This window comes from Chlorocebus sabaeus, chromosome 11 (genome assembly GCF_047675955.1).
Source record: "Chlorocebus sabaeus isolate Y175 chromosome 11, mChlSab1.0.hap1, whole genome shotgun sequence".
Taxonomy (NCBI): domain Eukaryota; kingdom Metazoa; phylum Chordata; class Mammalia; order Primates; family Cercopithecidae; genus Chlorocebus; species Chlorocebus sabaeus.
In genome coordinates, this window is record NC_132914.1 from 80,367,904 (window position 1) to 80,391,672 (window position 23,769).

The 23,769-nt window shown below is 37.2% G+C and overlaps 1 protein-coding gene and 1 pseudogene across 2 annotated transcripts in view; both read left to right on the plus strand.

The window, feature by feature from the left end:
• Nucleotides 1-3,091, plus strand: part of TMTC2 (transmembrane O-mannosyltransferase targeting cadherins 2) — a 449,167-nt gene extending 446,076 nt beyond the window's left edge. For both annotated transcript variants that reach the window (XM_008004151.3, XM_073020981.1), the window contains one exon: nucleotides 435-3,091. In XM_008004151.3, coding sequence (XP_008002342.2) covers nucleotides 435-614 — 180 coding nt within the window. In that variant the 3' untranslated portion in view covers nucleotides 615-3,091. The remainder of the gene's footprint in view (nucleotides 1-434) is intronic.
• Nucleotides 3,092-17,621: 14,530 nt separating this feature from the next.
• On the plus strand, nucleotides 17,622-18,596 carry LOC119620638 (large ribosomal subunit protein eL6 pseudogene; annotated as a pseudogene).
• The last annotated feature ends 5,173 nt before the right edge of the window (nucleotides 18,597-23,769 follow it).

Below are 23,769 nucleotides of genomic sequence, written 5' to 3' on the forward strand. Positions count from 1 at the left end.
AAGAAGAGAAATAATGAGTGGATATAGATTTGTCAACTTTACCCACTTATTTTTTATTTCTTGTCATTGAGCTGAAATTTTTAAAAATTCTTTCCATCTGAAATTGTATCACTTTTAAACTTTTTTTTCTCAAATACTACCATCTGATTAGGCTATTAGATCTTCATATGTTACCTATGCTCTCTCATTAAAAAAAAAAATACTCTTTCTCTAGATGCCTGTCCTTTTTAAAGCACAAAGTACACAGCAGGTGTTTGAAAACTTTCCATCTTCCTAGTTATCTTTATCTGTTTGTATAAATTGCTAAATTGCTTTCATAAAATGCCTCTAGACATAAGGGAATCATTTGCATAAGTGGATGAAGATTTTTGTTTTCCATGAAGAAAAGTTTCAAATGGCCTCCTAATTGTTTTCCTTCCTTTCTCTTGTTGCAGTATCCCGCTGCTCTGATGAACCTGGGAGCCATTCTGCACCTCAATGGCAGACTGCAGAAGGCGGAGGCCAACTACCTGCGGGCCCTGCAGCTCAAGCCAGACGATGTCATCACACAGTCCAATCTCCGCAAACTGTGGAACATCATGGAAAAACAAGGCTTAAAGACTTCTAAGACCTGACACAGGAGGCAGAAGCCCATCCTCCTCCATTTTTAAAAGCTGGCTTCCTTAGCAGACAGAACTTCCCAGCAGTGCTATGACAAGAGCTGGTGTTAGACTTCAAGACCAGGGCAGAGGTCATAGAGGTCACTGCCACTTCTGGAAGAATCCACTTTGCTATCAGCACAGCTGTTAACACCAAAAAGGGGAAGGCCGGAAACCTCCTGGAGGATGTCATTGTTACCCATAGACTGTAAACCAGAGCACTTAAAACAGAATCTTTTGGCATTCTTAAAAGGGAGGGGTGGGTGTATAAGTCACAAATTTTGTTCATTTTCTGAGAGCTAATTTCAAAATTATCTTGTTCCTTAAACACTGTGAGAGGAAGTCAGAGTGTCCATTCAGCCATGGCAAATGATTAGGGTTAAGTGTTACTAGGGAGTGATAAACGCGTAGTGTGAGTCCCAGTGAGCCGCCGGTTGTCCTACGCTGCTGTCTTCCCTCTTTGGGACAGCCTGCTTATCAATTTCTGAAGCTTAGAACACTTTTTTTTGTATTAATACTGTGTCAAGATCTGTCAGAATCTGCTATGTTTCTTGACCAGTGCACATAATGTTTTATGATTTGGATGTCAGAGGCTTCATTCTTTTGGACATCATTTGCTTTTTATGTTCTGAAAAGGATATGGAGAGTAGAGCTAACCATACTTCACACTCGAGTTGTATGAGGGACTGGGGAGGCTTATATGTGTCAGGCAGGCTTTTTTTAAATTTTAATATCACCAATATTTCCCCCCAAACTGCCCAGTACAATTCATTGTATTAATTCTTTTGAAATTAACTTTGAAAATGGCTATCCCTGGAGAATGTGCAAGCTTACATAAAGATAAAGGACAGGGAAGTTTGTAAGCCTTCCAATTCCAATAACTAACCAACAGGTTATTAGACAAAAGGGAAGGTGTTTTGTGCTTCTCAGATGTTGCTGGTTTAGGAGTGTATGATGATGCTTGCCAGTGATTTTGTATTTTGGAAAGGGTAGATATCAAATGTTAATCACTTTCTAATAAGTACCTAAACAGCAATGCTGATAAATGTTCAAGCAATTATTTTCATCTTATTTTGCTCTTCTCAAAAGGCATCAAAAACAACTTATTTGAAGCTACAATAGAGTGTAGCATTAGCCTGCATGTTTCTAGGTCTTCTGCCAAGTGCTTTTCTCAGTTGAAAACTATTTTTCACTAGCCAATTTGGTATTTTATTTCATTACCTGTTAGTAACCACTTCAATGATCATTTCACAAGAAAAAGACTATTAATTAGGTAGAGAACAACATTATTGAACATTTTTTGGATTGTAATCAAACTTTGCCACTACAAATTAACTTCATAAAACACCAGTCCATTATCAACTTCTTCAAAGAGAAAGCAGCTATACTATACCCTACATATGTATTTATTTATTATTCTACCATAGCAGAATAACAAAACTTGATGCATTAAGCCAGTTGTTTGCAACTGAAAATTAACTGTTTCTCCTTCCCTTTCACACTCCATGTATATATGATCAGCCTCTCCATTAAAAAGAAGCTGGACATGCAAATACATCATATTATGTTTTCTCCATATTTTATGTTTTTCTATGTATCTGAATACAGTGGGATAAATAATTGAAAGTAGTGTTCCTATGGCATTAGTGTTTTTGTGAGAAGGGTAAATGTAGTGAAAAAGGTTTTTCATGGCATTAGTAAGAAAGCCCTTCTGTAATATATATATTATTTTGTAAACATTTCATTGAAGGGCCAAAAGTTAAATTATAACTAAATCACTGTGTTTTCAGAATGATATTTAACAACAAACCCGTGGTCAAACCAAAATAGTGGGTTGAAGTGTATTATTCATCTTTTAGTGCATTGGCAATTGCAAAAAAAAAAAAGAAGGAATTTAATATAAGGCTATAGAGATTACTTCAGTGTCTAACATTTGTATTTATTTAAATAGTTATTGACGTATGATGACTTTCTAGTCTTAACATTTTATCTTTTTATTGTTGTTGTTCTTCCTTTCAAAGACCTGGTTCTTAATAGGTTCACTGAATGCACAGTTGAGGCACTTCTTGTGACACCAGTCCCCAAGTAGCGTTAATAATTGGGCCTGTGTCATAAAATGCACGGATCACTAATAAGTAAATGTCCCTGACACTTTTCACTACAGGGCTGGACTTAGTAACTGACCAACTTCAAGGGGAGGGTTGGGGGCGGGGGGGGTGGGCATTAGAACATGATCAAAAAATGTCTCCGCTCAGGGATTTATGGTGGATTATTGCAGACAGTGCTAAAAATATAGAGCACAAGACAAGTTTACTAAATTAAAATTTTATTTTTTGAGAAACTGTTATTTGTATAAATTATCAAGATTTGTAGGCTTTCCTTTTGTAGAAATAATTGTTTTATGTGCCAGAGAATTTCAATTTTGTTTTCAACAATAAAGCATTGATAAGAAATATATTGTGTAAGCCGTTTTTAAATCTTCTACAGCAACAACACTTAAACTCTGGAATTTTAACGGAACTAGGTAAGAGGTGATAAAGAGTAGAGGTTGAGCATTGAATAGAGACACATTGTGGTTAACCTATAATTAATAATCATCATTTTTAAAAGTTACTGTAATGCAAGTAAGCATTGCCAATATCACCCGGTTTACCATATTTAGAAAAGATGACAAAGTTTGTTGTGTTTTCTTTGGTTGATGAACTATGGGAAAAGATGCTATGAAATAATCCAAGAAGGGCACATTTATAAGTTTCTGGCTTCCGCAGGTTGTTTGGTAAAAATGGCCATATTTAGAAGACACTGAATCTCTAGTTCTGGTCTTGGATGTAAGCACACCCTCTTCTGCTGAGAAATGTGGGTGCAGCACATTCAGGAGTCAGTTATAAGGAAATGTTGGGTCCTGGACATGGTGCAAAGTGACAGAGAATTCAGCAGTCTTGTTAAAATTGTTATGTCACGTGATTATATATTGCCTATTTCCTCTATTATGGGATAAAAGTTAGCTGTGAGGACTTTTATGTTAAACATCCTATGGATGTGTGAGGTTATTTTCCACTTTTACGAATAAGGAAACTAAGACTCAGAGGTATGAAACAACCTACCCAATGTCACCAAGCTAGCAAGCAGCAAGCCTGTCCCCACGTTGTCTGATGATGTGTCCTGGGTCATGTGGGCACTCAGTCATTGAACCAGAGGTCTGGATATCAACCCTCTTGGCATTTCTCTAGCGATTTCATTTCCACAAATCCCATTCTCTACCTCTCTCTCTGCAGACGATCATGAAGATGAAAGGAGGTAATTCATTTAAAAATCTTTAAAATTTAGATTGTAACAGCCGAAGAAAAGACTTCAGTGTTCATGTAGTTAAATCCATTTACTTTCCACCTGAGGAATATTAAGCCTTGCAAGTTAGGTGATTTAACAAAGATCCCAAAACTAGATAGTGGCAGCACACACCAGTCTAAAGAAATTTATTAAAAGTTCTTGCTATATGAAGAATTGTATAATTGATTTTTTTTTAATGAAGGTATAGTTTGAACTTGAATTGGAGCACTGTCACTGTACTTGGAAACCAATGAAGGCAGGGCCCATATTTTTTGGGGGGACTTTATTCTCCAGCCCAGCACATTGTTGAGTAGAAGACCCTAAAATACGCCGTAAATGAAAATTCTATCTGTCATGTGCTCATGAGATATGATTTAAGTCACTTTCTAAAAACAGTTAAGATTTGGGGATTTGCTGATTTACTATTTTCACCTGAGTGATACCAGTTTTTCACATAGTCTATTTTTCCAGTAAAAAGAAAGAAAATACCTCTAAGTCTTGGCTGTTCTTTCTATTACAAGGAAAGGAATTGGGTTTCCACAAATAATTTAAGAATTAGGATAATTTCAATTTATTTGTATGTACCTTTGTAATATGATTTCTCAATTTAAATATTTTCATTACTATAGAATGTGCTTCCTACTATTCAAAACTCATTTTAATAAAGGGGTATTGCTGGAAAATTTGGCTTATGCATTGGAACTATTACACACTGTAAAGCTAGAGCAAGCTGAATGGTAATGCAATTGTGCTATTATGCTTAGTTTTGCAGTAGAGAAAGATGCATGTGTATTAAGACTTTAACTTGCTGTGTCATTTTGGGTGGTCTTCCTGCAGGATGCAATCAGAGAGGCCTTAAGAGTCAACTTTCATTCCATCTGCCACTTCACCACATACTGGCCTTTTGTTGTTGTTGTTCTGTAGAGATTTGAGATGTATTTTTTCCTCCTTGGAGGACTGCTGGGTTTAAATTTCTTGTTAACTTGAAATTCCTGTGAAGTTTTTCTTTTACGTTTCCCAAAACCTTCCCCCAACTTCTTACAGCTGCTCTATGATGTTATTGTGCTATTTAATTGTCTGCTTCCAAAGAGTGGGGAGATATACTAACTACTTTTTTAGCTAGAAAATTCTTGGATCAAATGAGAAAATTATAAATGTATGAGACAATGTGGGGAGATCATTAAAAAATACCTATAGGAATCTAAGTTAATATAGTATCTAAAATGGTACTTGGGAAAAGTTTCTGGAGGTTCCCAAAAGGAGAGAGGCAAGGTGGAGAGATAAGGGATAGATACATGGAAAATTGACTGTTAATTGTCCTTAATAATTTTTAGGCTTTTGTTGGAGAGGTAGAGGATTTGATTAGAACAGTTTGAGACTGTCTCTTCTTTTTGGTTGCCCAATAATCTACCAAGATAGCGTCGCTGTATTGGAAAAGAAAGTGCAACAAGTGAGTGAATAATACAACCACAGGAGAGGCTGGAAAAATGTGCAACTGATTTGAAGTCTAGACTAGAACTAGCTATCTGTTCTGATAGGAAATAGATTTAATTTTCTCCTACCTTTTTTGGATTGACAGGTTTATCGCTTATTCAAGGCAAAGCTATCAACCATTCTCTAGTCAATAGAGTGAATAGAGTGCTATGTTTCGAGTAATAGCTCGGGACTTGTAGAAACACTTTTTCTAATAATTTTCTATCATGTCTCTTTCCTTTCCTTCCTAGTAGACTCAAAATAAAATAAGCTCTGAGTCCTTTCTCTTGGCAATATCATTGAACAACTAGAGACTATAACACAAGTTTTGAAAAATGTATTGAGGGAGAAATCAAGCAATTTAATTTGTTTTCAAAAATACTTAAAATACCCTAAAGGAATTAAAGTGTCTTTTTTACAACAGGATATTTCTCTCATATAATATAAAAGACAATTTAATACCAGAAAATCAGAATTGATGAGGGATGAGGGGGCAAGTGTATGTGTGTAGGGTGTGGAAATAGTGATTACCTTTGATTTTAATGTGGGCCCTTTTTCTGATTTCATTTAGCATGTACTGGCCATATTGACTCTAACCACAATTAGCTTTTTCATTCGGAAGACACCTTATTAAGTAGGTAGAGCCAATTAGTAATCTCAATAGGTTTTTTTTTCATTCTTTTTTGTGCTATTTTAAATATGTTGTTATGCTTAATGTCTGTGGACATTTTATGCTTCCTTTACAACGATAACTTACTATTCTATAAATGTGCCTTTGCCATGTAGTATATTAATGATAATTTGGGAAATTTCACTGGAATTGTGTTTCACAGTATATTTTTAAAAAACTGTCCTATGCCAATAAATATTTTGATGTTACTACATACTATTAAAATTTTATGATTTTGCATTATATGCTATGGAAGAGTATAACAACATTTTGTTTTATTAGAACCCCTTGATGATATTTATCATCATAACCCATTACCCTGTTAGTGATATTTCTAAAATATGATTATACCAGCAAAGCATATATTTTCCTATAAAATTAGTTAAGGAAGTTTCTTGGTTAATTTGTTCTCATTGCTGTTTATAGAACCAATTATTGTTTGACCTTCTATTTCAAATTTTTGCTTTTTGAGTGATGATGAGTTAATCTGTTGCTATTTCTCAAGTAGCCAAAAAGTAATAAACTCTTAGAAGTCAATCACAATATTAGAGAGCAAGAGAAAACACAGATTTTGTCTAGGCACCATACAAATGAGGAAGGTGTGGCTTAGGGCAGTTAATTGATATGGCTAAACTTATTCATAGTAGAGCCAATGTAACACATAAAGTGTTGAGGTAATAGCTGCAGGTTGTATCCTACAAAGCCCAGTACTAACCAGAACTTGTGAAATCATCTCTTCTTTAGAGTAGAGGGAAAACACAGCTCCAATTAAGTTCATATTGGGTCCCTGATTTAATTCAGAAAATCTTAATTTTAGGACAGATTTATGAGTCATACCTAACCAAACAAAGCTAGTCTAAGTAAAAGTGGAACATAGAAGCAATAAGATACATTAAACCATTTCCAAAGATCCAAAACACTGCTTGGGTATATCTTCTGACCTGTCTGTGATGCATCAGTGGTCCAAGTTTCATTTGCCTTTTGCAGACTGGTGCAATGTGCAAGATCCCACCAGACATAACAAGTCAGATGTGATCTTTCATGATGAAATAAACTAGTTTATTTTTTTAGGCTATTTTTTTTTTTTTGTAAAATTAAAGTTTTTTGGAGCATACTAGCTAGATGAAAACTCTTTATAGGCCAGAGAATAATTGTAAATTATGAACAGCATGTCACTTTTCTATTGCAATGTAACAGTAAATACATTTGCTACTAGTATTTATGATTATTAGCTAATCTATTTGATTCCCCTTCATCAACGTTGTCCACTTTCTCTGTTATATGTACGTGTGCACACACACACACAAACACATAAAAAAAAACCTACTGCATGCCTGGGAAGTCCATAGCTAAACTAATCTTAAGTATCTGTACATTTGATCCTCCAGGAGAGAAAGTCATTATAAGGAATGAGACATAATGTGAAATGTCTTGATTAAAAGAGGAAATAAAGTGTGATCAATCCTTTGTCCTTGGGTGAATGATTTAGATCCAGACAAGCAAGGATCAGAAGGCGATGAAAGCAGACATTTCTTAAGATACTGTTATAAATATCTTGGCACATTTCCTTTCACATTGTCCTATGCTGCCACAATCAAGCTGCTGCTGTGATTCACCAAATCAACTCTTTATATAGGGTAGTTTTCTGTCCTTATTCTAGGAAAGAAATACCACTTGGAGAAAGAGGAGATAAGACAAATGTAGATTTGTACTTCTTCATTTTCCAGATAAGAAAAATTACCAAGTTGACCTTTAAGTATCTTGGTTTTAAATGTATTTTGTCTTGGGGACATTAGCCAATGATCAAACAACAATATAGATTATTGAATATAGGAAGCAACACACTCGGTAATTCTGAATACTGATGAATACCCCACCGGAAGACCCCAATTATATCAGCTTTCTTTTTTGGCTTTAGCTCCTCAGGTGACATTTTATCCCCTAACATGGCAACTTCATTCAACTTGCTCCTTGGAATTTCAGCGCAGTGGGGCCCTTCCCATAGATATAAATCTGAATGAATAGGGTTTTAATGATTTCAATCCTTTGCTCTCAAGGAAATGGTTTTCTGTTGTAATTGTATTTTTTACATGCAGAGTGTTTTACAGTTCTCGAAGGGTTTCATATCTTTTCTATTTATCTCTTTAAAACAATCTGGCAAAATAGACAGGAGAAACATATTAATTCTCAAATCAAGCTCCAGATGAGGATTCAGAAGCTCAGAATGACTGTATGACTCGTCCAAGATTACATTCAGTATGAAAACACATCTTCTGTCTCCTAATCTTACAGCTTTGATCTAAACCTAGAGCAGTATGGAGGGTTATGAGCATGATCACTACATTAGAGGAGTCCTGCCTCCTTTCTTTTTTTTTTTAAATTTTTTTTTTTTTTTTTGAGACGGAGTCTCGCTCTGTCGCCCAGGCTGGAGTGCAGTGGCGCAATCTCGGCTCACTGCAAGCTCCGCCTCCCGGGTTCACGCCATTCTCCTACCTCAGCCTCCCGAGTAGCTGGGACTACAGGCGCCCGCCACTGCGCCCGGCTAATTTTTTTCTATTTTTTTTTTTAGTAGAGACGGGGTTTCACCATGGTCTCGATCTCCTGACCTTGTGATCCGCCCGCCTCGGCCTCCCAAAGTGCTGGGATTACAGGCGTGAGCCACCGCGCCCGGCCTCCTTTCTTACTCCCTTAGCCTTTCAAGTTCAGATATGATGCAAAAGTGTTTCCATTTGAAAAACTTTTATTCCTAACTGGAGACTGTTTCCAACTACATCCCTAGGGTGAGAGGGTTGAGGAAGGAGGAGAGTGTCACTAATGTAAGGATACATGTGCTCACAAAAATAATTTCGCTTTTGTCCAATCACCTTACTTTTGTTTACCAGTCTTAGGGGTTTAAATTGCTTCTGTTAAAAATGTACCTATTGAAGCTTTCTCTTGCAATCTAGGTATCAGCGGAGCTTGGCCTCATTTTAGGCCGTTCCATGTTTCTACAGGATGCCTGGTACTATTTTCCAGTTTTGGTGAATATCAGGCTCTTGCATTCTGAAACTCTTGAGTTTCTTCTTCTAATGATCTCTTCTGGCTTTTTCTTTGTATTCTTCCATTCACCAATTGAATAACAGAGACTCTTTTCTTATTTCCCTGAAATCACTGGCACAGGCCGACATTAAGGGTTTGTAGTGGCAGAGTGGTATTAATCAGACAACTTAAACTGGATATTGAACAAACCGGTTCTTGATATTTCTCTAGCTGCCAACGAGAATTTCCCACTGGTTGCCCATTGCCATGGGTTTTACGCCCCTAGAAGACAGGGTTCTCTCCCATGCTCAGTTCAATCTCAAAACTGCTATTACCTTCTTATGCAAAGGTCTCCAGACCCGTCCTACTATACAGAAAGTGATTTTCCAAGTGTTTTCCTGAGGCAGAGTTAAAAAACCTGCAGCCGGCTGGGGGCGGGGCCTCATGCCCGTAATCCCAGCACTTGGAAGGCCGAGACGGGCGGATCACGAGATCAGGAGATCTAGACCATCTTGGCTAACACGGGGAAACCGCGTCTCTACTAAAAAATACAAAAAATTAGCCGGGTGTGGTGGCGGGCCCCTGTAGTCCCAGCTACTCAGGAGGCTGAGACAGGAGAATGGCGTGAACCCGGGAGGCGGAGCTTGCAGTGAGCCGAGATCGCGCCACTGCACTCCAGCCTGGGCGACAGAGCAAGACTCCGTCTCAAAAAAAAAAAAAAAAAACCTGCAGCCTAAAGACTAGATGTAGCCTCTGCACATGTTTTTAAAAATGTAAGCATACATTTAGGAATCTGGAAGGTTTTTTGTTTGTTTGTTTGGTTTGGTTTTTTAATCTGGGTTTCTAGATTTTCTTAACATACAAAATATATGGCAATGACTGTGGGGGGCACGTCTCTGCATGGCAACAGTGAGAGTTAGTGGACTAGCTGCTATTCCATTTAGATGGGACTTAAATCTCGCATTTGTCACTTTCCCGAATACCCCTGCTTCTACCTGACCTCCAGAGGCGTTTAAGATTCCTCTTATTAAAGACAATTCCTCCCTTCATAGGTGACTTTGACGTCCGCTGTTAACATGTCTGTTTTTTCTGTACTACATGGTCTTGTAAAGATGCATTGGAAATGTTCAAAAATGATTGTTACCTAGAGTTTTTTAAACATTTGACTATTTCTTTAGGATTACAAATTCCATCATGCCAACGTTTTAATTTTTATTTAAATAACAATAAAGTCTGCAGATGAATTGGAGAAATAAGAGGCAATATTGTGAAACATTTCTTTCTATTTCTCTCAAAAAACAAATTCAGATATAGCCTGGCTCGTAAAACTTACTCATTGGTGTTTGGCTAATGGATTTTTGCAATTCATCATACTAGAAAAAAGACTCCCTTCTTATGCATTGTATTTCTCAAAATGAGTTATTTTTCATATCCCTTATCTTGCAACCTTATACTATTCAGCTGCATTTATACAAATAGCTTTAAATGCCTTCTACTGCAGTATTTAATTCTGATTGATGGAAACTGAGACTTAAACCTACAAAGACTGTGCTGCTGTGGTAACAAAAAAAAAAAAAAAGAGACAGATGTTTAAGAACATACATACGCTATTGAAACTTTTTAACTTTACTGGAAATAATGGACGAACACCAATAAAGTAGCCCCTATGCAAGAATTTTGCTCTTGAATTTGGCACATTTGGTAGGTGGGGAGAGAGGTCAATTAATCAGAAACAGTAACCTTTGAATTCATAAATACCTCATATATGTAAAATGTGAGGTGAATAAAATCGGTTTACTTAATCACCTTCTGGTCAGAAGTCCATGCCAAACCCTATTAAAAGCTCCATCAGTTTAGGAATTTCTTATCTGAAGAGTCTGTTTGCCCTCTCTCTCCCGAAAATTGTCTTCAATAGAGTGAACTTGATTAATGGGCTGTTTCATTTTTCAGGATAAAGCTAACATTTTCCTTGTACCAGAAACACTAGCAAATTACTTGATTAATATCAAAAAGCTCTCATTCACACATAACCTTTGAATAAACAAGTTGTGATACTGTTGGCAACATGCTAAGAGGTATTCCTGTAAGTAGGCTATAAAGGAAATTGCCTTTGTAATTAAATGTATAAAGAGGGAACCTGTTTTTGCTTGCTCAAATCTATTTTTTTTTCTCTTGTAAGTGAAGAATATATAATGAGGTTGGACCAAAGCAGAAGGCAAAAATTATTTATCTATGCTAAGGTTTTATTTGCATTTCTGTCACCTCTGGAAGCCCAGGAAGAAAACTGTGAAACATTTATGAAACTTGAATGCTTGAATGGAGTTTCTAATTCTTAATTTTAAGGCTTTCCAACTTTTTCTTTTCCTTTTTTTTTTTTTTTTTTTTTTTTTGTTTTGTTTTGTTTTTTAGACAGTCTTGCTCTGTCACGCAGACTGAAATGAAGTGGTGCAATCTTGGTTCACTGCAACCTTGGCCTCCTGGGTTCAAGTGATTCTCGTGCCTCAGCCTCCCGAGTAGCTGGGATTACAAATGTGAGCCACTATGCCTAATTTTTGTAGTTTTAATAGGGATGGAGTTTTGCCATGTTGGCCAGGCTGGTCTCAAACTCCTAGCCTCAAGTGATCTACCCATCTCAGCCTCCCAAAGTGCTGGGATTACAGATATGAGCCACCGCGCCTGCTCTCTAGCTTTCTCTTAAAGTTTGACAATAAGAGTTAGTCAATCCCATGTTGATTGAAAAATACCTACACCTCCAAAAGACTTTCCTAATAATTAATTACCTGAAAACCAGAGTTGGAATATAAGGTGTTCTAATGTGGCAGCAAAGAAAGGCCTTTGAATAAGAAAAGATTCTATACTAAAATGCAGGAAGGAGAAATGAACTAAAATATTATGCCCTGATCATATACAAAATACTATATAAAAGTCTTATTTCATGTAGAAAATTAAACTACCCTTTACTGAAAATTAATTGCCTATCTACTATTCATTTCTCCCCTACAGATAATTGCTAAAACACCACATGTAATAGCACTTTGCTCAGATCCAGTCAATGGGTTGTCATTAGTCCAAGCCAGAAGTTGGCAAACTATGGGCTTGTAGGCTAAACCAGGCCCACCATTTATGAGCTAAGATTGGTTTGTACATTGCTAAATGGTTGAAAAAAATCAAAAGAGGAATATTTCATCATACGTGAAAGTTATATTGAATTTCATTGTCCATAAAATTTATAAGAACACAGCCACACTCAATCATTAACGTATTGACTATGGTTGCTTTTGTGCTACAATGGCAGGATTGGGTGATTACAACAGAGACTGGCCATATGGCCTGCAAAGCTTACAATATTTACTATCTAGCCTGTTACCAAAAAAAGTTTGTCGACCCCTGGTCTAAGCCAATTGTGATACTCTTGTATCTTTCTTTTCTAGGCTCCAATCCAGCTGGCAGTGCCCATGTGACAGTGAAACACAAGCAGAGGTCTGCCAGAAGGAATTCTGGAAAAGCTTGGCTTTCTTCATATAAGGCTGGCATCTTAACTCCCCTTCCGGCCTTGAATTTGAAAGTAAAATCTGGATGTCAGAACAGCCATCTTGCAACCATGGGGTGATGAATATAAAAGTAAAAGCCAGCACCAGGAGGGGTAAGTAACTTAGTCCCTGATAGGATTGTTGAGCAGCTGAACCAAGGCCAATACCTGCTTACTGTCAGACTTCCTCTTATGTGAGAAAAATTAACCCTCCTCTCTGTAGGACATTCTTCAGTGGGCACGCATTGAGTCACTTACAGGCTAATGTCTTCCTTACTGACCTTACCTCCTCTTTCTTTCCTTCAGGCACAACCTATTTGTTCTTAATATTTATAAAGAGAGTTGTGGGGGCCAGAGGACCCATCCTGATATTCTTTCACTACACAGTGATTAGGTAGCCATCTAATATCTTCATAGCCAAAGCCACACTTGAATTTGCTTATCAGTAAAAAAACCTAGTATCCCCAGCAGCATTATTTTGATGTTTGGGGGAATGGCTATGAGAACAGTCTAGTTCTCTGTGTTACTATAAATAGCTCATGGCAGAAGGACATTTACCTTATTCCTCCTGCATCCTCTCCACTCAAGTTAGATGTCCCATCCTCTGTTCTCCCATAATGTTTAGGTCATGATGCTATCACACTCATTACACTATATTTAGATATTATGTTAGATTATGCAGTCAACTGTGGATGCCTTATGGACATCGACCATGTGTTACTCATCTCTGTCACTAGCATCTAGCATAGTGCCCCAGATATTATAGATGGTGAAGGAAAGAAGGCAGTTGTCATATAAAAGAATGCAATGTGGAAGACAACAAATATATTCGTTAATTTATTAGACATTTATTGAGTGCTCAGTATATGCCTTTCTCTAGGTGATGGGGATAAAGTGATGAATAAAACCAGTATCGTAATAAAAGCAAACATTTACTGAATTCTTCTTAAATTCCAAGATATAATTCTAAGCACTTTATATATTGACTTAATTAATCTTCACAGTACTCTGTCATTCCCATTTCAGAGATGAAAAACCTGATGCACAGAGAAGTTAAGTAACTTGCCCAAGATTACGCAGCTAAAAGTGATAGAGTTGGATCTCTATCCATATTCAAGTGTGTAATTCCAGGATATTTACTACCATACTTTCAAGCTGCTTCTCTGATGCATTAGGTGCAGGGAATACAATATGAAGAAAACAATGACTCTCCATTATGGGATTCCAAAGCAGAATAAGGTAAGATACAGTTTGCATATTGGAGGAGAGCAAAGTCTAGAGTCATTCCACTGGGTTTCAATTTCTGGCTGCAGCAGATACTGTGTACTTCTCAGTATGTTACATAACCGTTCTGTGCCTCAGTTTCCTTATAAATGAATTGGAATAATAATATCTAACTCAGAGTGGTTATAAGGATTGCATGCATTAATATACATAAAGTACTTAAAACAATGCCTGGAATATTTTAAGTTTAAACCAAAGGTTGAGCATGATTATTACTATTGTTTTGGATGGTTTTATAATTATTATAGTACATAATAATAACAATAGCTATCACCATTTTCCTTATATGTAAGGCACAGGTAGTCAGATCATAAATGGTGTAACCAAAATTATATAATTGAAGTGACTGAATGTTAAACAGGTGTATTGGTCAGAGTTCTCCAGAGAAACAACCAATAAGATGTGTGTGTGGGTGTTTTTGTATGAGTTTGTGTGTGTGTATGTATGTATTTCTAGTGTGTGTGTGTGTGTGTGTGTGTGTGTGTGTGTATTTGTTATAAGGAATTGGCAATTACAGAGGCTAAGAAATTGCAAGAAGTCTGCAGTTGGCAAACTGGAGACCCAAGGGAAACTGGAGACCCAAGGGAGCCAATGGTATAGTTCCAGTTTGGCACAGTAGCTCCCTTGTTTGTCTGTTGATTCAGAGGCATGAGAAGACTAAAGTGGACGGATGGCCATCTTAGCTTCCAGTAATGGAATCATTGTTGTGTCTCTTGATGGAAGCATTCCTCCCTTTGGAACTAGGCTAGCAGAGCATAAGGTCCTGGGAACAGGAAGAAAAAAAATTGCTAGTGGGTTTTTAGGAGTAATAATGAATGCTGTAACTCTGATTTCCAACCCTTGATTTCTGGACCTGTAAATCTTGGCTATAGATCAACACCATTATATATTGTATTGGATGCTGAATTTGCACATATATAGCCTTCAGGAGAACCTTGCCCTAGCCCTGCAAGGTATTGCCACCAAGCTGTCACTGTAACTGAGTCTTCAAAAACCTATTCCACCATTCTATCAAGCTAGCTGCTTCATGATGGTGGGGGACATGGTAATACCAGTGAATTCTACGAGCATTAGCAAATTGCCACACTTATTTTGCTATGAAATGAGGTCCTTGATCCAAGCTATGCTGTGTGGAATACCATGACAGCAGACAAGGCATTCTGTAAGTCTATGGGTAGTAGTTTTAGCAGTTTTCTCTACGAATTCAAGATGATTTCTTATACAGAGTCATCAAGTGTTTAGCCATGTCTATTGTATGCATGTTAAAGTTATTGCTTATATAAACAAGACTTTTATTTTATGACCACATTCTTGATCCTCTGACTTCGTGGATTTTAACAGTTTTAGGTTGTGTTATGTTAATGCCATGAGGAAGAAATGTGACGATGGAAAGACAGGGATAAAACTATCACCGCCATGGGGGAACATGTGTGATTAAACAGGGAGAACAGTTTTATCTTGAGCCGTTTTTCAATGGACAGAAAGTAGGAGTTTGAGACCTGGAACCAGGAGAGAAATGAGCCTTGAAGGAGGAAGAGGCAAAGACTCCAGTGGTGTGCCTCAGCCTAGGCCTGGGAAAACTGGGAGGACTCAAGCTCAGAGAAACAACCTTACTAGGCCATTAAGTCTAAGCGCTAGAGATGAAATCAAAAGTGAGGAAAAAGGGCCCTGAATCAGAAGCTGGATCCAGCCATGCAGTGGTTAAAAATGCTGGGGCAAATGAAGGTAATGGAAGCAACTGCTGTAAAAGTACCCAGAGTGCCCTGGGTTCCTCCTGTGGGTCATAGCCTTATAGTACCTTTCCAAAGATTCAGTGGCCCACGTTGCTTTAAAGTAAAGAGTAAAATGTAGGGTGTAGAGGATGAGTAGCATCATCTGATATTCAAAATACCACTTTTTATAACACTAAATTTTTTCAGGTTGATTGTGCTTTCTTCATTTTTCTACAGAACTATTCATTTGTTAATTCCTTGCTCATTTCATAAGGAATGGAAGAGATTTAAAATGCCCTATGTAATAAAAATAAGTTATGCAATGGGAATAGAAGTGGAGAATTATAAAAAAGAAAATATGAATATAAATGGGATATTGAGACAAATGACAGAAGACAGGGGACAATGTTTTTCTTTAATTCCTCAATGTTATGTGAAAAGCCTCAATTAAAATATAACAGAAGCCCATCTTACAATCTATTACTATGCAATAAAGTCAAAACGAAGACTAAACTGGGTTTGCGTCAGCGCAGCTGTCTCATTCCAGTCCCGTCACTATATAGCTGCATCATTCTTTTCAAACCAATTAGGAGTCCTTCTTCTCAGCTTCCTCTTACATAAAACAACACATCATTACTTAGTGCTAAGAGCCAAAGCTAAGTATCAGCAATCTCTAGGTCCTCCTCCAACCCTTGACCTCGGAAAACAGATCTTCATTTTTTTTCCGTTGTTAAATGTAGATAATGAGGAAATTAAACATATAATGTATCTGGTGCGCTTAGCAGAACTCCATGACATTTGAAATTATTCTATAATGGTAGTTGTTTAAAAATAAAGTGTTGAGGTAAGTGATCTTTAAAGTCTCATGTAGTCCAAAAATTCTTATTCTTTGAAGTGACTCATTTTTCATGTGAAGTTTCAATAAGCGTTACTCTTTTATCAGAGTTTGCTAGAAGAATATATCTCTGAATCACGCAACTGACTATATATTTGGCAAAACCACTAGGGAATCCAAGTAAAAGAAATGCAAATCGACAGCAAAACTGACTGTAAAAGTTTGTAAATCCTTTTAAAAGAATGAATTACAGATGAAAAGATTTGCCTTGGTTTCATATGAAACTTAGATTAAGACAAACACTTAAACCAAAATACTACAGTGTAAAGGAAAAGTACATAAACTCTCTCTCCCCCTTCATTCTGTTTTGCAAAACACAATAATAATTCTAATAAGAAATGAATTGGAAGTTATATTGGATCACAAGAGAATACTTACAAGAGAGTATGAAAAAAGATGACTTTTCAAATTAGTCTCTTTGAAGTTTATAGGAAGAAAAGCAGAAAACTTTTTCTAGGGGAAGTGTTGTTTTTGTGGGGTGGTAGGGGAGTACTGTTTCTGTGTGGGTGGAGTCTGTCATGGATGATCCTGATAGGTTCTTGACTGCTGCCAAAGGGTAGAAGAAGAATTGGGGATGGGATAGAGGCAGGAATCACCTTTTACTGATGACCAAGTAAGTAATCAAAACTATGGCAGAAACTTCACTATGTTTTCTCACTTAATCCTTAATATCCTGAAAGGTAGTTCCATTCTTTCAAATTTAGCAGATGAAAACCAAGATTACAAGAATTGCAAGAATTAAGTAACTGCCCAGGATTCAACTATTTATAGATAAGCAGATATGTGGTGATTAGAAAATGAGTTTATCTGACTCACACTTATGCTTCCTGCCAGGCTCAGAGAACTTTTGCCTTGTGTAGCCAGTTGCATACCTACTTCAGTCAGGCTTAGCTGACATGTATCACAATCATGATAGCTGCCATCACGATGATTGGGATACAAGGCTTTTAGCTGACCTTGCAGAGGGAGGAGGGTACATCTGTTCTTTTATCTCTTTGCAGGGGCTTTGGGGAAGGGAGTGCCAAGGTGGGAAACGATATGGTGAAAATAGCCTGAGGCAGGGCAGAAGAATCCCTGCAGATGGCATCTTGTCACTCCTTTCTCAACTTTCCTGAAGAGAAGGGAGAGGTTACTGACAATAGCAATGTAAAAATGCCTTGTACACAGCTCTTTTTCCCATCTTGCAAGATGGCGGGTGAAGAAGTTAAGAAGCCGGATACTAAAGACAAGAAACTCGAAGCCAAGAAGGCTGATGCTGGTGGCAAGGTGAAAAAGGGTAACCTCAAGGCTAAAAAACCCAAGAAGGAAAGCTCCATTGCAACCGCAATCCTGTCCTTGTCAGAGGAATTGGCAGGTATTCCCGATCTACGATGTATTCCAGAAAGGCCATGGAAAGAGGAAGTACTCAGCCACAAATCCAACGTTAAAAAGAAAAAGGAGAAGGTTCTTGCAACTGTTACAAACAGGTTGTTGGTGACAAGAATGGCAGTACCTGGGTGGTTTAACTTCGCAAAATGCCTAGATATTATCGAACTGAAGATGTGCCTCAAAAGCTGTTAAGCCATGGCAAAAAAAACCCTTCTGTCAGCACGTGAGAAAACTGCAAGCCAGCATCACCCCAGGGACCATTCTGATCATCCTCACTGGACACCACATGGACAGGAGAGTGGTTTTCCTGAAGCAACTGGCTAGTGGCTTATTACTTGTGACTGGACCTCTGGTCCACAATTGAATTCCTCTACGAAAAACACACCAGAAATTTGTCATTGCCACCTCAACCAAAATTGACATCAGCAACGTAAAAATCCCAAAACATCTTATTGATGCTTACTTCAAGAAGAAGAAGCTGCAGAAGCCCGGACACCAGGAAGTTGAAATCTTTGACACAGAAAAAGAGACATATGAGATTACAGAGCATCACAAGATTGATCAGAAAGCTGTAGACTCACAAATTTTATCAAAAATCAAAGCCATTCCTCAGCTCCAGGGCTACCTGTGATCTGTGCTTTCCCTGATGAATGGAATTTATCCTCACAAATTGGTGTTCTAAATGTCTGAAGAACCTAATTAAATAGCTGACTTAAAAAAAAAAAAAAAAAAAAAAAAAAAAAAAACCTTGTACACAAACACTATTTTTATAATTTATAGAGAACCTCCAGGTATATTATATTATATTTATAAACATATTATTCTATTCATCTTCATGGCCATAATTTGTGGTTTTGAAGAGGATACTAAAATACAGGGACCTAAAGTACTAGCCAGTGGCAGACACATACACAAACCCAGATTTCCTAACTACTTTGCATTATAATCCCAACATCCTCTAAAAGATGTCTGTCGGTTTTCATATAACTTTCCAGTTTCACAGGGGAATTGCAAAGCTTACTTCCTATTTGAAATTAAGATCCCTTACCCCCTCAGAAGAAAGCTTCTAAATACAAAAAAAAAAAAAAAAAAAAAAAAAAAAAAAGCATAATAATGAGCTTTCCTGACTAAATCAACCATCTCTCATACCCTCAAATATTACCCTCCCTTTGCTTCCTGCAGTGTCCAAAGTAAGTTCAACCCAAACAGTAGGAGGTTGCAGGGCATAGAAATTGGAAGTTGAAAGAGGTTGAATAACATATAAGAATGAGCCCTTATGAATAGTGAAATCTTGGTTTAGAAAAACAACCTTTTTGGAAGAGCCCCCAGGGTGAAGAGAAGTGACCCTGTTACTTAGAGACAGATCTGGAACTATGAACAATCTCTTTTTAGTTTCTTGTCTTTCAAAATGCATGATCCTACTAAAACCATTCTTAGCCAATTGAATAATCCATTGAACAAAAGACATAGATGGTATTCTGAGTAGGTAGGAGATTCTGAGAATTTTTTTAGATGCAACTTCTCTGTTTCTTGTTAATTACATTTGATCACTGATACCTTGAGATTAGTGCGAGGTTGTCATTGCAGGTGGAATTAATATGCACCATCAGTTTGGTGTAAGAAATAATTTCTATTGTATTGACTGACAACAGATGAGAAACAGTGCTGTGCAAATATAATAGGAAAACCTCTTTGGGGACTCCTGAAGAATTATGTGGCAAAACATGGGATTTGGGTACAATGATTTATTCATCTTTATTTCTTTATTGAAGGACATCAAGAGCTAAGAAAATGGAAGACCAACCCAGTTCATCACAGATATTCAAAATTGTAGAAGTAAAGAAAACATTTATGGCAATGATTCTGAACTAATACTGAAACTGAAACATTACTTGATCTCAAATTACTTCTTTTAAGTCAACTTGGGAAATGACATAACCGTATTTAATTCCTCTGAGAAGAATTGTACAGTTCCAACCATCTGCTAAATTAGGCAGCAGTGATTATAATGAACATTTACAACAGACCTGATACAAAAGGGGATAATAACTTTATGCATAAAACAAAGTCCTAGGAGGCTGTTGCAAACTCCAAGCTGAAGCTCAAACTTAGGAGAACAGATTTTTAGTGAACTCAAACTATAAGGATAGTGAAGGTCAAAGTGTAATAGCACATTTCTTTAAATTATGTATTTATTTATTTTAGGAAAACAACCACCAAATATGATCAAACTGATAGTTGTCCAGATTCTTTCTTTTACATGTCTCACCAGACCTCTAGTTGTCTTTATCTTTTCTTTTTTTTCTGGTAATAATGTAAATTTTGTTTCTGATTTCTTTATTTTCCTCCTCTCTGTACAGGTGAAAGAATCCTCAGCAGAACCTCTGACAGATAGAACAAGACCCAACAAATTACAATAGCTAATCTCCTAAGCACCAGTAACCTTGAGAGATAATTATTAGTCTAGTGGTTTTCTTCTTTGGTCTTGAAAAAGTGTTCCGTATTTCCACAGTTTTCTTAGAGTGTTTATATATGTGCACAGGTCCACATACTTTTTCCCCACATGGGAGGTAAAATGATATCAATAATAATAATAGCAAAGTGTTTGGCCTTAGAGGTCCCAGAATGTTGTCTCTGTCCATTCCTCAACCAGGAAACATATTTTCAATGCATAACGTTATATTATTAAATACTAGCAGAGACTCATCATCAAAAAAGGAAAGAAATTTGTGCTTGTGTGTCGCCTCAAATTCACAGAATACAAAATGCCTTCGAAGTTTCTTTTCCCTCCAAATGCCAACGAGGCTAATATACTAGTGGCACTAAAGCATCTGAGAGATAACTAATTTATGTTTTAGATGTTCAAAGACATAGTTCTAATTATATTGCTGCCCTACTGAGAGAATATGAAAGCCTGATTAGCAGGGTGACCTCCCTGTCCTTCTTTATGCACACGCCCGGCACTGCAGAAGACATCATTTGTTGAATAGGAGTGGTGAGAGATGGCATTTTTGTCTTGTGCCTGTTTTCAGGGGGAATGCTTCCAGCTTTTGCCCATTTAGTAATATATTGGCTGTGGGTTTGTTATATATGGCTCTTATTATTTTGAAGTATGTTCCTTCAATACCTAGTTTTATGAGAGTTTTTAACATGAAGGGATGTTGAATTTTATTGAAGGCCTTTTCTGCATCTATTGAGATAATCATGTATATTCTTTTCATTTCATTTGTTCATATGGAACAAAAAGATAGTCCAAATAGCCAAAACAATCCTAAGCCAAAAGAACAAAGCTGGAGGCATCATGCTACCCAACATCAAACTGTACTACAAGGCTGCAGTAACCAAAACAGCATGGTACTGGTGCAAGAACAGACATATAGACCAATGGAATAGAATAGAGAACTCAGAAAGAAGACTGCATACCTACAAGCCTCTGATATTCAACAAAACTGATGAAAACAAGCAATGAGGAAACGACTCCCTACTTAAAGAATGGTGCTGGGGGCGCTGGCTAGCTGTATGCAGAAAATTGAAACTGGACCCCTTTCTTACACCATTTACAAAAATTAACTCAAAATGCATTAAAGACTTAAGCATAAAACCCCAAAATGTAAAAATCCTAGAAGAAAATCTAGGTAATACCATTCAAGACAGAGGCATGGGCAAAGATTTCATGATGATAACACCAAAAGCAATTGCAACACAAGCAAAAACTGACAAATGGGAGCCAATTAAACTAAAGACCCTCTGCACAGCATGAAAAACTATCATCAGAGTGAACAGACAACCTACAGAATGGGAAAAAATTTGTGAAATCCGTCCATCTGACAAAGGTCTAATATCCAGAAGCTACAAGGAAACAAATTTACAAGAAAAAACAAACCCCATTAAAAAGTGGGCAAAGGACAAGAACAGACACTTCTCAAAAAAAGATGTACATGCAGCCAACAAACTTATGAAAAAAAGCTCAATATCACTGATCATTAGAGAAATGCAAATCAAAACCATGATGAGATACCATCTCCTGCCAGTCAGAATGACTATTATTAAAAAGTCAAAAAACAACAGATGCTAGCAAGGTTGCAAAGAAAAAGGAATGCTTTTCTACTGTTTGTGGGAGTGTAAATTAGTTCAGCCATTGTGGAAATCAGTGTGGCAATTCCTCAAAGGCCTAGAGGCAGAAATACCATTTGATCCAGCAATCCCATTATTGGGTGTATACCCAAAGGAATATAAATCATTCTGTTATAAAGATACATGCATACGTATATTTATTGCAGCACTATTCACAATAGCAAAGACACGGAATCAACCTAAAAGTCCATCAGTGATAGACTGGATGAAGAAAATGTGGTATATATTCACCATGGAATACTATAACTATAGCTACCAGGAGGACTAGCTAATGGATGGTGGGCTTAATACCTAGGTGATGGGATGATCTGTGCAACAAACCATCATGGCACACATTTACCTATGTAGCAAACCTGCACATCCTACACTTGTACCCATGAACTTAAAATAAAAGTTGAAGAAATTAAAAATAAATTATTTATAGGATTCTTCATAATAGCCACATCTTACAGTCTATAGAACTAAGAGGTCTAGACATTTATTAAAAGTCCTAATTATTGTAATTGTATGTAGAGATGTGATTGGCAGGGCAAATTCCAGTGAAAACCCAAATAGTGTCTACGAATTTAGCAATATGTTTGCATGTTAATTTACAGTATTAAAATGTTTAAGATTACATAATGCAAAGAATATTCAGATGAGAATTCCTAGTGAGTTAAATAAATACATATCTGCTAAAAGTCATTCTTTCCTTTTATATCACTAACTGTACCTGGTGGTATCAAAGTGGAGCTTTAATAAGAATTTTTTTCTCTTCCTAGTATTGGCATATATACTTATGCCATTTTGAAGGGATATTGGGATGGTTCATTTCAAATAATATTGAACTTTGTAGACCAAAAGACAATGAGAAAGTATTTGCCTATCACCCACCCATTCATCCACTAAACATTTATTTTTTCAACAAATATTTCTTAAATTGCTACCATGTTCCAGGCACATTGTGGCCAAGAAAGATATAGTTTCTTTCTTCATATGGCTTATATTCAAAGCAGATCAGACAGAATATTGAAAAGAATGGTTGAGAAGGTACTTTTGACAAATGCCATCTCCAGTTCAGCAAAGTGGCAAAGGTTTCACTAGGGTGTGGCTTCTCGTGGTGCAGTGTCCTGCACACAGGACGTCATAGCCACTCTAAATGTCCTCACACTCTGGCTGGGACTTGCAGCAGGAGTCTTTAGACCTTGGGGACCATGTGGAATGGTCCAATGTTCATCTTTGTGGTAGCCTGTGAGGGCGAACACCAGAACTTAGACGATGACGCAGCAGTGGCAAAAAGAGGAAAGTTGTGAAAATAGTATGCCGAAGCCACACAAGGGGTCATTATTTTTGCTGACAGGTATAGTATTCCTCATGTGATGAATGTTAAAGTGAATGCAATTATATTTGTTGGAATGACAGGTGATGGGGATTGTTACTTTCACTTTCAGTAAGACTATACAAAGAAAAGGTGAATGCACATCAGCTGGAGAGGACGAAATAGGTCTAATACTGATCCTGGCCCTCCCTTACTTCTCTAGAAGCAGTGCCTGTCTTTCCTGGGGACATTGCAACGAACTGCATGTAGGGCCCACCGGCTTTTATTCCTTCCCTGGTTTGGGGATTCTCTGTCTCCCTCTCCTGCCCTGTGGTTGCAAATGTGGCTCTGGAAGACAGCAATGAATCTGCAAGTAAACAGGTATTTACAATCTACTTCAATGTTCACATACTAAAATTTTTCT